Genomic DNA, 13558 nt, shown 5'->3' with positions numbered 1-13558 from the left:
ATTTGCAATGGAAATCCATTACTCTGCTAACCCATATATTGAAGACAACAAGGGGTTACTGGATATTTAAAGGATCATTGTGTTTTATAAAGAGAGAGGTAGAAGTAGTATAGAATAGTGTGTGTGTGTGTGTGTGTGTGCACATTTTTTTTCCTTTTTTTTAAACTTTAAGTATGCAGTCTATGTTTTGGGTTAATTTTTCTTTTTTTGTAACTACACCCAGTGTTTTCTCTAACTTTATTATTTGTCAGGAGGTAGTGATTTAGTCAGGGGGAGGTAAAACTTAAGATTTTGGGGTTTTTTTCCCTCCCCCTGGATAACCAGTTAACCCCAGGGATGTTTTGGCCAATGCAAGGCTGAAACAAGGACAGTAAGTTTTATTTTTTAAATGTCTTCGCAGTTATCAAATCATGCATATTAATTTCTAAAATAATGAAATAAACCAGTTTTACGAGTTGCAAAATATACTTCAGCTTGGCAAGTTTATACACTCTCATTTTTATTTCTTTTTTTAATTGAGGTATAGTTGATATACAGTGTTATAACACTCTCATTTACTTGATGAACTATAACTTTAGTCTTAGTCGCTACAGATGAAAATGTCAGTGGCTTTCTGGTTTTTACCAAAGGCACCCCATTACAATTTCATTTCATTCATTATGCCCTTTTTAAAACTGGACAGTTACAACACTGAGCGTTTGAAATTTTAAGCCTGTCACACACTCCTACTATTTATATAATGCCAAACACTGGCTAGAAAAGATTTTCTCCACTGAATTAATTTTCTTAAAAAGTCATTTTGGCAATTTTAGATGCTCCACAGACATAACTTTGTAACATGTCAGTGGGGTAGCATCTCAATCATTCCCAGCATCTTTCATGCTGGGCACATGCACTTCTGGTGTATTTCCAGTGTGTGCAATTATGAGTCATGTGACCACCTTTTGAGAAGGCTTCCTACTAGGCTGGTCTTGTCATGGACTGTTATAATATACTCCTCCCTCCAAAATCACTGAAGACAGGTTAAGTTTTTTCAACGAACATTTCTCTCAGACAAGACGTATGAGGCCATAGACTCTAGTAAAATAAGAATAATACTGGAATTCATAGACCGTGGTCTGGTTCTAACTTTGTACCAACCTGGCTATATGATTTTGAGCAAATCAAAGCTTCTTTGAGCCCCAGTTTTCCCATCTGAAAAGCTAAAGTATCGGGCCATTTGATTTCTAATATCCCTTTCAAGAGTATCAGTGGTGTCTCTCCTTCCTGCTTTCCTTTTCTACCTTCTCTCCCACATGTATATGCTCTTAAGGTAGAAAGATATGTGTTGGTAAGGAAATTAATTGAACAATAACAGCTCACAATTGACATTCTTCTCACAGCCCGGGCACCCCCTACTAGTACAACGGAAGAAACAGCTACCCAGAAAGAGCAGTGGTTTGAGAATGGATGGCCTGGGGAATATCCCCAAATGCCAAAAGAAGACTCTCATTCAACAGCAGGGACAACTGGTAATGGATGGTTTCAGAGGCAGACTTGGGTGAAAACTTCCTCTGGGGTTAAGTACTGGGCGTTGAAGACAGTGAACAAGAAGAGTTTGAAGGAAATGTTACAAGGTGTTACAGTTCCTTAATCACTTACCATTCAGTCAACACAGAGCCAACCCTTAAGTGCACGTAACAAATCACCAGAACAAAAATGGATACAGGCACATAAGGAGACACAGAGAATATGCCCTTACGTACGTCACTTTCAGATCTAATTTTGGGCATCCCCTAGTAAGAGGATGCAGGGACTCCGATCTTATAAAATACTCCCTTTGCTTTTGTAAAGGAATCTGCTCTATGATATGGGTCCAGGCTTTACAACACAGTTCTATGAAATCCTGGGCTTGTTAGAAAGCTTTTGGTCAGAACCTCAGTAGTCAAAGAAATGGAGCCAGACATTTTGAGAAAAACACCTGTCTGGTGTCATTTGGCCCTTTGTCATGTTTGTTTGGAGATTTCTCCTTGAATGTACAATGTTTTCTTCTTAGATTTATAAAAAATACCCCTTCTCTATATTTGAATTGTGGGACTGGGGAGATTAGACCCAATCTTGTCAACATTTCTAAGTGATGCCAGATAACTTGGCTCTACCAGCTCCTGTGCATGATTCTTTTGTCTGTGTGACAGAAATATTGAAATGCATGCAAGATGCATTCTTGCAAAACAATGTGAATTCCATATCGTTACTTAATATCAGTGAGAAATATCCCTGTGTTTTTATTTGCAATATAGAATGTAATGCATGATGTTCTTCTGGTGTGTGGCAGCTTCTGAATGCATAGCTGGCAGAGCAGTGGATTCAGTGACTGGATATGTGGTGTAGTTTGTTGCTAAGGGTCTACTATTGTCATCTTTTCTACCTATACGTCTTCAGTGGCTCAGAGTGAAGCCAAAGCACATGCTGCATTCTTATATGCCACTGTGCCGTAAATCTCATTGTTAGAAGGTGATGCTTCTAATAGATTCCACTCATGCTTTTGAGATGAATGGCATTTACTTTCATGTTTATCTCAAGGGAAGCTGTTACCTGATTCCTTCTCTAAATCACTACTGGCCTGATGTGCATTTCACTGGGACGTGGTTGTCTAGGAATGACATCATGTGTTTGGACTTCTACACTTCCTCCCTTAGGGGATGGTGGCAACATGGTGTGGGTAAAGAACTATTTCTCCTCCATCTTCACTCGATGTCTATAACTTCTCATCTACCCACTGGAGAAGTCGTTAATGCTTTTGTGACCTCTAGTTCACATGCTGATTGCTAGGAAAAATGAGCATGAATGAACCTATACCTGCTGAAACATTCTGCAACTTCCTGGCCCTCTATATCCGGAAGACGGTTTCATTGTCTTGTATAGAAAATAAAGTCTTTAAAAAATCAGTGTATCCCTGGCCAAATGTCAACTAACACTTTGACAATTGCTTGAACTGCATTGTCACAGCAGCCTCAGCCCGTGACAGCCATCAAAATCAAAGAGTGACAGTGCAGAGCCAAGAGGACCGTTCCTGGACTTATTTCTTCGACCCAGTCTCACATCCAATGGGACGAGGTCATCAAACAGAAAGAAGGATGGGTAATAATCTCTGAGCTTTTTTATATGTTATGTTTTTGAAAGCCCTCAAATGGCTCTTTTCCTAGAAATATGCCCTTGGCTTTAGACCATTCTGCTTTCCTAAGGAACTTTAAGTTTCTTCAAAAATTAGTTTTCTTGGTAAGAGTGATATGCACATGCATCTGAATCTGAAGTCCTAGGTGAGAGTGGAGAACTTGGCGGGAAGGTTAAAGAAGGATTAGTCCTAAGATGATGGGAGTGAAAGTCATTTCCTCTGAAGAGGAGTAGTTTCAAGATTTCTCTTCCATTTACTTCTAAGTGCAGGGTTTTAAAAAGAGTGAAGTGATGGATTCAGTGACTGTCTCCATTATAGACCCAAAGATAAAACTTGTCTTTGGTAGAGAAATCTTAGAGATCAAAAACTGATGAGTACTCATTCCAAACAAGTAACTAAAAGGCTCAGAAAATGGTATTAATTACTCTTGCACACTTAGAAATAAATACTATACCCAGTGACTTAGGATTTAGACCACTCTTGTCCATCAATAAATGTTCATGAATTTAATGAATGGACAACTTTTACACAAGATGGAATCCTTGTTTTCTTAATTAGCATTCTTATTTACCTATAAGCAATTCAAAAACAGAATTAAACAAGAGAGAGTAAGAAAATACTAGCTGGAGTTACGCAAGAATGGAAGATTGTTATTTTATTTAACAAATTTTTATATTTAAAAGGGATTTTTCCTTTATCAGAACCAGATGACAACGTTCCTGAGAGAATCTGAAAGAATTGGTAGCAGGTGGTGCCCCACTTTTCTCAGTGTTTATGAAGAATCCATGTTTTATCTTTGGGAAGAATCCTTACTATAGCCATGAATAGAATTATGCAAGTTTTATTTATTTATTTTTAATTTAACAAGATGTCTTGATCACAGAAATGTAACATTCCAAAAAGGGAGATCAACCAAAAGAACCAATATGGGGATATGAATTTTCAGTCATAGCATTAAATATATTATTTGGGTCCAAACTCCCAAGGGTATACGTGACACAAAACTACTGAAATGAGTTCTCAGAATGCAATGATAATGTCTCTTGGTATTGAGTTAAACAAAGTTATCTCCAAAATCAGTCCAACAGTTTCTTTGGTTTCATTTCTCCAGAACACCCTAACTGTGTTGTACCCAAATATTAGTGATCATATATCCCTTAAAGTACAATCGTCTTAAATATCTGCTAATAGAATTGTATTAATACTTTATGTGCAATGCTTTATGGAGACACACAATGTAGACTTAATTCATGGTCCATGCTGTTAAGGAACTTAAAAGTTAGCCAGGAAAAGAAAACAGTTAGCTTCAAAATAGATCTAACAGTACGATACAATAAGTAATGATGTCGAATGAATATTGCTAGCAATAAACACAAAGTAAATTCAGAGGACCCCTTGGAGAACATCAGAGAAATGTAGATTGGATCTGGTTTTTGCAAAATGGAAAAAACCCTGGTTAGTCAGAGAAAGGGAGGTGGAGAAAGTTTTTCTAGGAAGGAAACACATGTAAGGACAGGCTTAAAGGAAGGAAAGCCAAGGAATGAATTTGGCAGAGTGAAAGGATCCGTATGTCACAAAGGAAGATGAGTGAGAATGGTGAGGTTGGGGCCATTATGTTGTGTGGCTGAAGTACCACTTGCAGGCCCGTTACACATTTTATGCACATGGTGGCTAGAGGCTCTGATGATAACCATTGTGGAAAACCAAGCCAGTAACAGAGCTTCAGAATCAATATTAAGTCTCCATACTGATGAACAGAATGAGTTTCCGTCAAACTGATGATGTTAAGAATGTTACAATTGGCTTCAACCATGGAATGGTGTGATACCTCTTAAAGGAAAGATGAACAAGAGTGTCTAGAGACCATCAACAGGCGGGACTTCTTCTGGGAGAATATCCATTTGGGGTTTTGATTTGGATTAGTTAGCCTTTCCTCTTTTTTGAATAATTACTATTACTATTACTACTACTACTACTATTATTATATTAAATAATAGATTCAGCCACGTTTTGTCCTACAAAGATCTTGATACTCTTTTCTTTTTATGTGTAAAGGCTGCAATGTAGACGTGGGTGCCTAATATTGCACTGTTTCCCTCCGGAGTCATCTGGAGCACATTAAATCTCCCCAGAGGCAGCAGTGTGGGTGGTCTTTGAATCCAAGAGCCAGCAATAGTGATGGTGTTTATGGTTTGTGTGACCTCTATTTCGCTCAGGACTTATTTCAGCAAAATCGATTTGTGATAGTTATTAGAAACAGCTTCTATAAATATTTCAGTGAAATTTCTGTACCACTCAACATTGTACATGTTACATTCCCAAGACATTTCCTACTTGCGTTTATAGGAAGACTGATTCACTGACATCCATTGCTTCTTATTCCTTGCCCTAAAATGTTCCTGTAGCCGCCAACTAGATAGTACGGGATGATGATTTTATGTTTTAGCTGTACGTTCACTTTGTGAAGCGAAAGAGGAGCAAATGAGGGAAAGGGCTGTAACGAAAGCTTTTGTGCCACGTCAAGGGGATATGACAAAATGGTGCCTGAACCAGTGCACTTTGTCTTTTCTCCATGTGTCAGACCACTTGTGTAGAATGGGACAAGTCACACGTGGGTTATATTTCCATCTGTCTGCAAGGCTTGGGAGACCCATCATGCACTCATTTAGCATTCTTCCAGATTCAGCAAAAAAAAGAACAAAAGTTGTAGCTTTCATACAACTCAGCCTTTAAATGAAAACCAGTTACTTCTTGGGATGCTCTTTTGGAGAGACGATGATCCATTTCAATTCTGGAGACGTGAATCAGTATGTGCTTTCTTTCCTCTTATACAGGTTTGAATATAAGAATAATTTGTCTCTAGACCATAAACAACCCTCAGATAGTAGTTAGGAAATCAAGCAATAACGCTGATTTAATTCCTTCAGATGTGGACACCAGCCATAGTACGACGCTTCAGCCTTCTGCAGATCCAAACACAGGTTTGGTGGAAGACTTGGACAGGACAGGACCTCTTTCAGTGACAACTCGTAAGGATAATGACACTCGGTCTCTGTTGATCTGTATTCCTGCTTCAGCTCTTGCTCTCCTCGGCCCCGACGCAGGGCTTGGGCTTGGTGACGGGACAGCACATTCAGGGCTTGGTGATGGGACAGCACATTCAGTGCTGCGTGGCTCAGCTCAGCTCGGAACATAAAAGCTGTCTTCATTTTCTATATTTTCTTGGTGGTTCTTTAAATCTGATTATACCTTCATTTGTGGTGCTTTCCAGATTCAATGACTTTATGTTGAAACATAAGGAAAAGGAGGTGAGACTCCATTCCGCTTGATTTTCCTTTTCTGAGTAGTTATGTCAGTGAAATTTAAGACCACAGCTAGGACAGTGGTGTCTCTATGCTTTAACTGACCAGCTCCTTTAGATTCCCATCTTTCAATCAAGGCAGAAGAGGGGTAGCCTTTTTTCAATGGTTGTAAAAACATGTTTGGGGGCCAGATAATCACAGAGAGTAGGGAAATCACATCAGCCCACAGAGGAGGAGCAAATACGTTGTTGACAATTGACATGGGTTGCAGGGCCCGGGAACAAAAGAGGAACAGTTGCTATATCTCTTCCTATCGCTAAATATCTGGTAGAAACAATGCTAAACTTCTAGTAGCCTTAATGTCTACCACAGATACCATAAAGTCATTCATAATTTCATGACTGAATAGGAAAGAAATCTAGAATTAAGAGGGCCTCATTTCACTGTTTGCTACACATAATGGGCAGAGTCTTTTCGTGTGAGCCCTTTTAGGCAAAGGGAAAAATCAGCAAGGACGTGTTAATTGTCAAGAATGTAAATAACCCAGTGTTAAGTGTCAGAGGAGATGCAGATAAGCCTTAAAATGCTCCTTGACAATGGAGGGTCTCATATTCCTACTTTATGTCCCTGTTGACTTTTGTTCTGATGTTGGGTTTGCGATTTGGTGACTGTCTCTCTCCTGGTAGTAATATTTACTTGGTGGTGGACATGGCTTAGTGGTGTGCTTTATGAAGTGCTTGCACCTGTAACTCAGAGGTCAGTCCCTTTCTTAGAAGAACACAAAAGAAATTAACTCAAAACAATGAAAGCCATTTCAGATATGGGCAATGGTTCAACCTGAAATGGATATATATCAGTGAGGACCCTGTGTTTGCCCAGACAAGCGTTTCCTGGCATTTCAGTGCAGTGATGAGAATTCTCATCCACAGATGAGATCAAAAACCTAATAAGTGAGTACAATGGTAACTTCATTTAATGTTCTTTAGAAGAGACTTAAGTGTTTCCTTGTATAAATTTGATCTGAGTTACCTGAGCAAGTTATTCTAGATGAACTTCTTCCTCTTTTGTGGTTACACATATACTGCCTGTTATGATCGTGTTTATTTTCCCTATAGTCACACTTCTTGACACACAGCTAAGGTGCTCTTGGTGGTTGATAGGAACACCGGGATTCAAACATTCCTTTTTCTTTGTCTCTGTGTTCTCTGATTTTCCTGAGTGACAGGAAGCAATGCCATAATTGGGCCAGGATGATCCAGGGTGGGCACAGTTTTAGCCCAGATTTCACCTTGGCATTTTACCTTGTTTATTGTACTGAAAAACAAAGCCAGCTAGGGGCAAAGCAGAATTCTGTTGCGCGTTTCTATCAATCACAGGAGAATGGTGTGCACAGACCTTGGTATCCCTATGCATCTATCCATCTGACTCCACTGTTATTAGATCCTCCCTGTCAGCAGATAACAGAGGGTTTGTTTCATGACTACAAATTAATACTGGATTCATCCCTCATTGAAACAGAGCAGAGTGCTACTCAGAGCTTCTCTACATCGCGTGGAGGCTTGGAAGAAGACAAAGACCATCCCGTGACTGCTACTCCAACATCTAGCAGTAAGGACTGTAAAGCCCAGGTGGCTTCGGCTATTGACAAACAAGTCAATGCACTGTGGGTGCTTTTGCAGTGGCTTTGGTGGAGGTGCCTCAGTTGGCTGTTGTGCTCTTGCCCCTGGTCAGAAGCTGTGGCTGGCGATGGTTCTCGGAGTTTTCTGCTCTGTAGATCTCTTAGAAGCCATTGTATGTTAAATGCGAACTATATGTTTTTAATCTTAAAGTTTGGGTTTCTTAAACTCCAGAGTTAGTGGCTTTGTTTAAAAATAACAGATCACTTGTGTATGATTTGGTGGAAAGATCTGAATTATGTCACTCTCTATTTTCCTTGCATTAATAATATTATTTTGCCATTTATCCTCTGGACCATAAATCCATGGCGCTGGTGACCAAGAAGCAGTGCCCTCTGGCAAAGGAAAGAATAATCAAAGCCTCAACGTCTTTGAAACTTTGCATTTGCTCTTCCAATCGCAGGGAGCATAATTTTACCTGTCAGCTCACTAGCTTATTTCTTCCACTTCATCAAAGGTGGGTCCAATTGAGTAAGAGCTCAAGATTATCTAGTACCTGAGTTGACTTCAAGGTAACAGTTCTAGCGGCATAAACCTTATTTTAATAAGCCAGGTAGATGATGTAACAAATGTCTCTTCTAGATATTAGGATCACCAAAATCTCTTCCGTTGAATGATGTCCAGGCGGTACTGATTGCAAAATATTGATCCTGTTCAATAGTGTAACAAACCACACTGTCTTTTGCTCCATGTTCACAAATAACAAGTGGAAAGCTTTGCAGCAATCTCACGTTCAGAAGACAAGCACACAGTTGGCGGTGGTCTTACAAATGTGGGTTTACCATTGATTCCACCTCCACACAGATAGGAATGATGGCACAGGTGGCAGAAGAGGTGAAAATCTTCCTGAAGACTCAACTACTTCAGTGGAAGGTTATACTCCTTATTCTCCAGACACAAATGAATACAGAACCCTCATCCCAGTGACCCCTGCTAAGACTGGGTCCCCTGAAGTTACTGTTGTTGGAGATTCTACTTCTAATGTTGATCTTTCTTTATCAGGTAATTTGGCCATTTGTTATCTGGTTTGCTTTCTCTACAGGGAGAAACGACACATCCTTTCATATTATAGGGAATGTCTTCTGTGTAGGCTGTGATTAGACTGATTTGTAACATGGGAATGGCTTTCACACAGATCATCATTCTAGTGCAATAGATTTATTTTAGGTAATGTTTTCATTTGCCTGTGAAATTTCCATCTATTTTTTGTGACTTGGTTGTTATGGCAGAATTTCTTTCTTTGTCTTCTTCCTGATCTTGGGATATATTTGGTTGAACCATATGAAGTGGATATTTTTGTAAGTAAAAGTAGTCAAGTATCAATTTCATTTGATTCAACTAATATATGCTGCCTATGTAGTAAGGTTTTACCCAACTTGTGAATAATTTCCATATACTAATATCTTTGCTCTGAAATTCTCTTTTATTGGTGATGGATTGGTGAATTTTACTTTTGGTGAAGGGCTTATGGATAACCTCTTCTAACTATGTTGTACACTTAAAACTATATGATTCAATCTACTATTAGTGACTAGGCACTCTTTCTCTTGTTGTGATGGCAAAGAGATGACTGAAGATGACTTATTCAGTTAAGTTACACATGGAATGGAACTAGCAATCCTCCCTGCTTCCACTTTTGTCTCTCTGTTTGCATTAAGAAACTAACACTGAAGAAAAGGAAACTGCAAAATACCCTGGCTAAGAAACTAAAATTGAACTCTCTCTTCCTGGTGCCAACTGTTCAAATGTTCTTACCGTTCAACCATTAAGGGATATTAGATATTCATGATTTTAAACATATATATATATATATATATATATATATATATATATGGTAGCATATGTGTGTGTATATATATATAGTAGCCTATGTCTTTTCCCATCCACCTCCCTCTCAAAAGAAGAATAAATCTTATGAGAACCCAACACGTAAAACAGGTAAGAGCTGTGATACTGTTACTTGATATGGGACAGAAAACCCAGAATGAGAATGCCACGTACTTGGCCTCTATCCTAGAGCCCACATGCTTGGGCTGCCCATCCCAGGGCTTCAAGGAAAACAGTTTTAAAAAATACTAACCTCGGGCTTCCCTGGTGGCGCAGTGGTTGAGAATCTGCCTGCCAATGCAGGGGACACGGGTTTGAGCCCTGGTCCGGGAAGATCCCACATGCCACAGAGCAACTAAGCCCGTGCACCACAACTACTGAGCCTGCACTCTAGAGCTGGTGAGCCACAACTACTGAAGTCTGCATGCGTAGAGCCCGTGCTCCGTAGCAAGAAAAGCCACAACAATGAGAAGCCCGCGTACCGCAATGAAGAGTAGCCCCCACTTGCAGCAACTAGAGAAAGCCCACGCACAGCAATGAAGACCCAATGCAGCCAAAACAATAAATTAAAAAAACATACTAACCTCGACAGTATTGGCAAGACAAAAGCCCTTGCATCCATTGGTTCTTCATTCAGCATAGGTCTGCCCTCAGTTATTAAAAATTCCTAGCAGCAGTGTCAGTATTCTTCTGGAGAAATGAATCTTAGAGCACTGCCTGGTTTCTTTTGGCAAAACAGAGCCCTTTATGCACCCAAATGAATTTAAATTTTAAATGGCAATTTTAATAGTTACAGTAGCCTTGAAGGATTACATAGTCTATTCGTTAGTAAATAAAATACTTTCTACAAAATTGATATTTACATACCCTGATTCCTTCTACATTCTGTGGTGGTATAGACAGATTTTCCACGGTTCTCCGTGGATTAAATGATCTATCACCCTTTGTTTTCTTCCAGAGCACTCAGATAAGGCTCATTTCCTCCCATACATTTTTTTTCTCCATCTTTTTGCTTGATGTTAAAAATGAAAACATCTGGAATTGTGGTGGTGGTGATGGCGGTGGTGATAATGGTGATGGTGGTGGTGGTATTGGGGGTATTGGTGTTCAGCATTTCAGCAAATGCTGTTTTCAGTTTTTCTAACCGTCAGCCGAGGAACAAAGCAGTCCATCTCCCCCGTACAATTACATAATCGATTACAGGTCACCTGTGTCTGCCTTGTCTAAACAAGGACATGGTGAAGATCAGATTACTGTGTATTCCTTATAAGAACCTTTCATAATGGGTGACCATAGCCATTTTATGAACTATTGTCCTGTGTTGTGTTGCTTTAAGATTCCATTAGAGTTTTGGGAAATGTGTGGGGAGGAGGGAGAAGATCGAGAGTTGCCATACGCTGAACCCAAGATTTGACCTGTGGGTCCAGATTTTAGCAGTTCATAAACTCGCCTCATCTAAAGCCTTTGGGTGATGGATGTTTGAGAAGATGGGATTATAGTAACTCTTGGTGTTAAAAATACAGGTTTAATTTTTGGGAAATATTATTTGGAACATAGTCTAATAACCAGGCGCACCTTAGCCACGTGCCAGTTATCATCTGCCCATTTCTTTTTCACTTATTTTCAGACTTTTTCTCTAAATAAACAGTTAACTTTTCTCTTTGAATCCTTACATGATTCAACCCCAAGATCCTTTATTGCACAGCAAAACCTTTTTCTATGTCCTGCCTCAGAGAAATCTCTTTAAATGTCTCACGCCCTAAGCCACAGAGTACACGCCTTCCCAGCGATCCCATCTGTCATGATCCAAAGCACATAGTCCTTATTTCAAAGACACAGTATCAGATCCGCACCTCACACTTGCCAAGACCTCATGATATTTTTGGTAGATGTTACAGTTTGGGGATTTTTACTAAAGCCACGCTTCCTATGGTCATCCTTGCAGGTCTGTGCTGTCCCCGTTTTTACAATTTTGATTAAAGCTCTAGGCCACTCATCAGTAGATGAAGCAATGAACAATATTTCGTATCGTGGACCCATTCAAAGCTGCTGTGTCATTGTTTTTGGCTACCTTTAAAAGGCTAAACTTTGGGATGGGCTGTGTGAAAATGCACACGTGAGGAAAAGCAGATGGCAGTGTAACTGAGCACACAGTACTCAACCTCCCTTTATTGCTCCTTACAGGAGACCGAGACTCATCCCATGACCCCAGCGGGACGTCCTATACGACTCATGGATCTGAATCAGCTGGTGAGTTTGAGCTGCTTTAGTCATTTATTGTTATTGTCATTGAACCTGCTGATTAGTAATGAAGTATGAGTCAGTGTCTCCTGCAGAGCGGTTCTCATACGTTCCCTGCATGCATCACAGTCACGGGAAGGGCTTATGAAACTACATTGCTGGGCCTTATCCTTAAAGTTTCTGATTCGGTAGGTCTGGGGTGGAGCCCAAGCATTTGTATTTCTAATAAGTTCTCTGGTGATGCTGATTCTGCTGGGACAGGGACTCCACTCTGAGAACTACTGCTTTCAAGAAAACTCTTCCATCTGAAAGGATCAGGAAGAATTCAGGCAGGCACTCAGTTTAACATTGCATTATACCAGAGCGATTAAGAACATGGGTTTTGGAGAAAGAACGGCCTGGGTTTGATTCCAGCTCCTCCACATGCTAACGAGAGACCTTGTTTAAAGGATCTGAGACTCGATTTCCTAACCAATAAAATTGGGATAATAATAATTGTTACAGGGCGTTCTTTTAAAGACTAAATGATGTATCCTTGTAAAACATTTAGCATAACCTCCTCTCCCCGAACATGGCATAATAGCTAGCCTTTATTGAGGATTTACTGTGTGCTGGTGGCGTTGTTCTAAACACTTTACGTGTATTAGGTTGGACCCTATGAAACTGCCATTTCTGTAGGTCAACAGTCAAATATCAGTGATTTCATGTTTCATCTATTATTAACTCATTTAATTATGTCAGTACTATTATTATCCCAATATTACAGATGAGGAAACTAAGGCTCAGAGAGGCTAAGCAACCTGGCTGAGTTAACATGACTAGTGAGCTGAGTGGTGGAGCCAGGTTTCAAGCCCAGAGGTCTCATATTGCCTCTAGAAGCCGGATCTGGAGAGAGTACCCTGTAATGACCATCATTACTGCCATAATTACTGTAATGATCACATCCCTAGAAACATTACTCCAGGCAGCAAAAGTAGGCCATAAGGCAGGTTGACTTGTGACCACTGATGCTGGGGCTACTGAAAGGTTCTGCCAGTGCGGTCTCACTGTGGTCTCCCTGACAGTCACCAGTCCAGGTGAGCCCATGCAAACCAGGTAAGCCATATGAACTATCGTCCTCCCCTTCACACCCAAGTGGGAGTAGGGTTACTTCCAGGCTTGAAGATTCACACACTTACAGCAAATATGAAGATGGAGATTTACATGGTGGCTTCAGTAATAACCTATACTGTAAGAGCACAGGGATGTAAGGGCCTAGTAGAAGTGCTCCTAAATTAAAGACAGAAGTCCCAAGCTCTCTGGGGGCCTTGGGTGGGGCAGTTAGCCTTTCCTAGCTTCAATTTATTGGTAAAAAGGAG

General features: G+C 40.1%; 1 protein-coding gene across 40 annotated transcripts in view; it reads left to right on the top strand.

Annotated features, from left to right (window-relative positions):
• CD44 (CD44 molecule (IN blood group)) overlaps positions 1–13558 on the top strand; it is an 84862-nt gene that overhangs the window by 59193 nt on the left and 12111 nt on the right. For 10 of the 40 annotated variants that reach the window (XM_067749398.1, XM_067749396.1, XM_067749402.1 and 7 more), the window contains 6 exons: positions 1383–1511; positions 2989–3120; positions 6082–6183; positions 7975–8064; positions 8937–9134; positions 12144–12209. In XM_067749398.1, the coding sequence (XP_067605499.1) occupies positions 1383–1511; positions 2989–3120; positions 6082–6183; positions 7975–8064; positions 8937–9134; positions 12144–12209 (717 nt within the window). The remainder of the gene's footprint in view (positions 1–1382; positions 1512–2988; positions 3121–6081; positions 6184–7974; positions 8065–8936; positions 9135–12143; positions 12210–13558) is intronic. The other 30 variants (XM_067749415.1, XM_067749417.1, XM_067749425.1 and 27 more) reach the window with 15 other exon arrangements.

Source organism: Pseudorca crassidens, chromosome 9, assembly GCF_039906515.1.
Source record: "Pseudorca crassidens isolate mPseCra1 chromosome 9, mPseCra1.hap1, whole genome shotgun sequence".
In the NCBI taxonomy this organism is placed as follows: domain Eukaryota; kingdom Metazoa; phylum Chordata; class Mammalia; order Artiodactyla; family Delphinidae; genus Pseudorca; species Pseudorca crassidens.
This window is presented reverse-complemented; position numbering and strand designations above follow the sequence as displayed.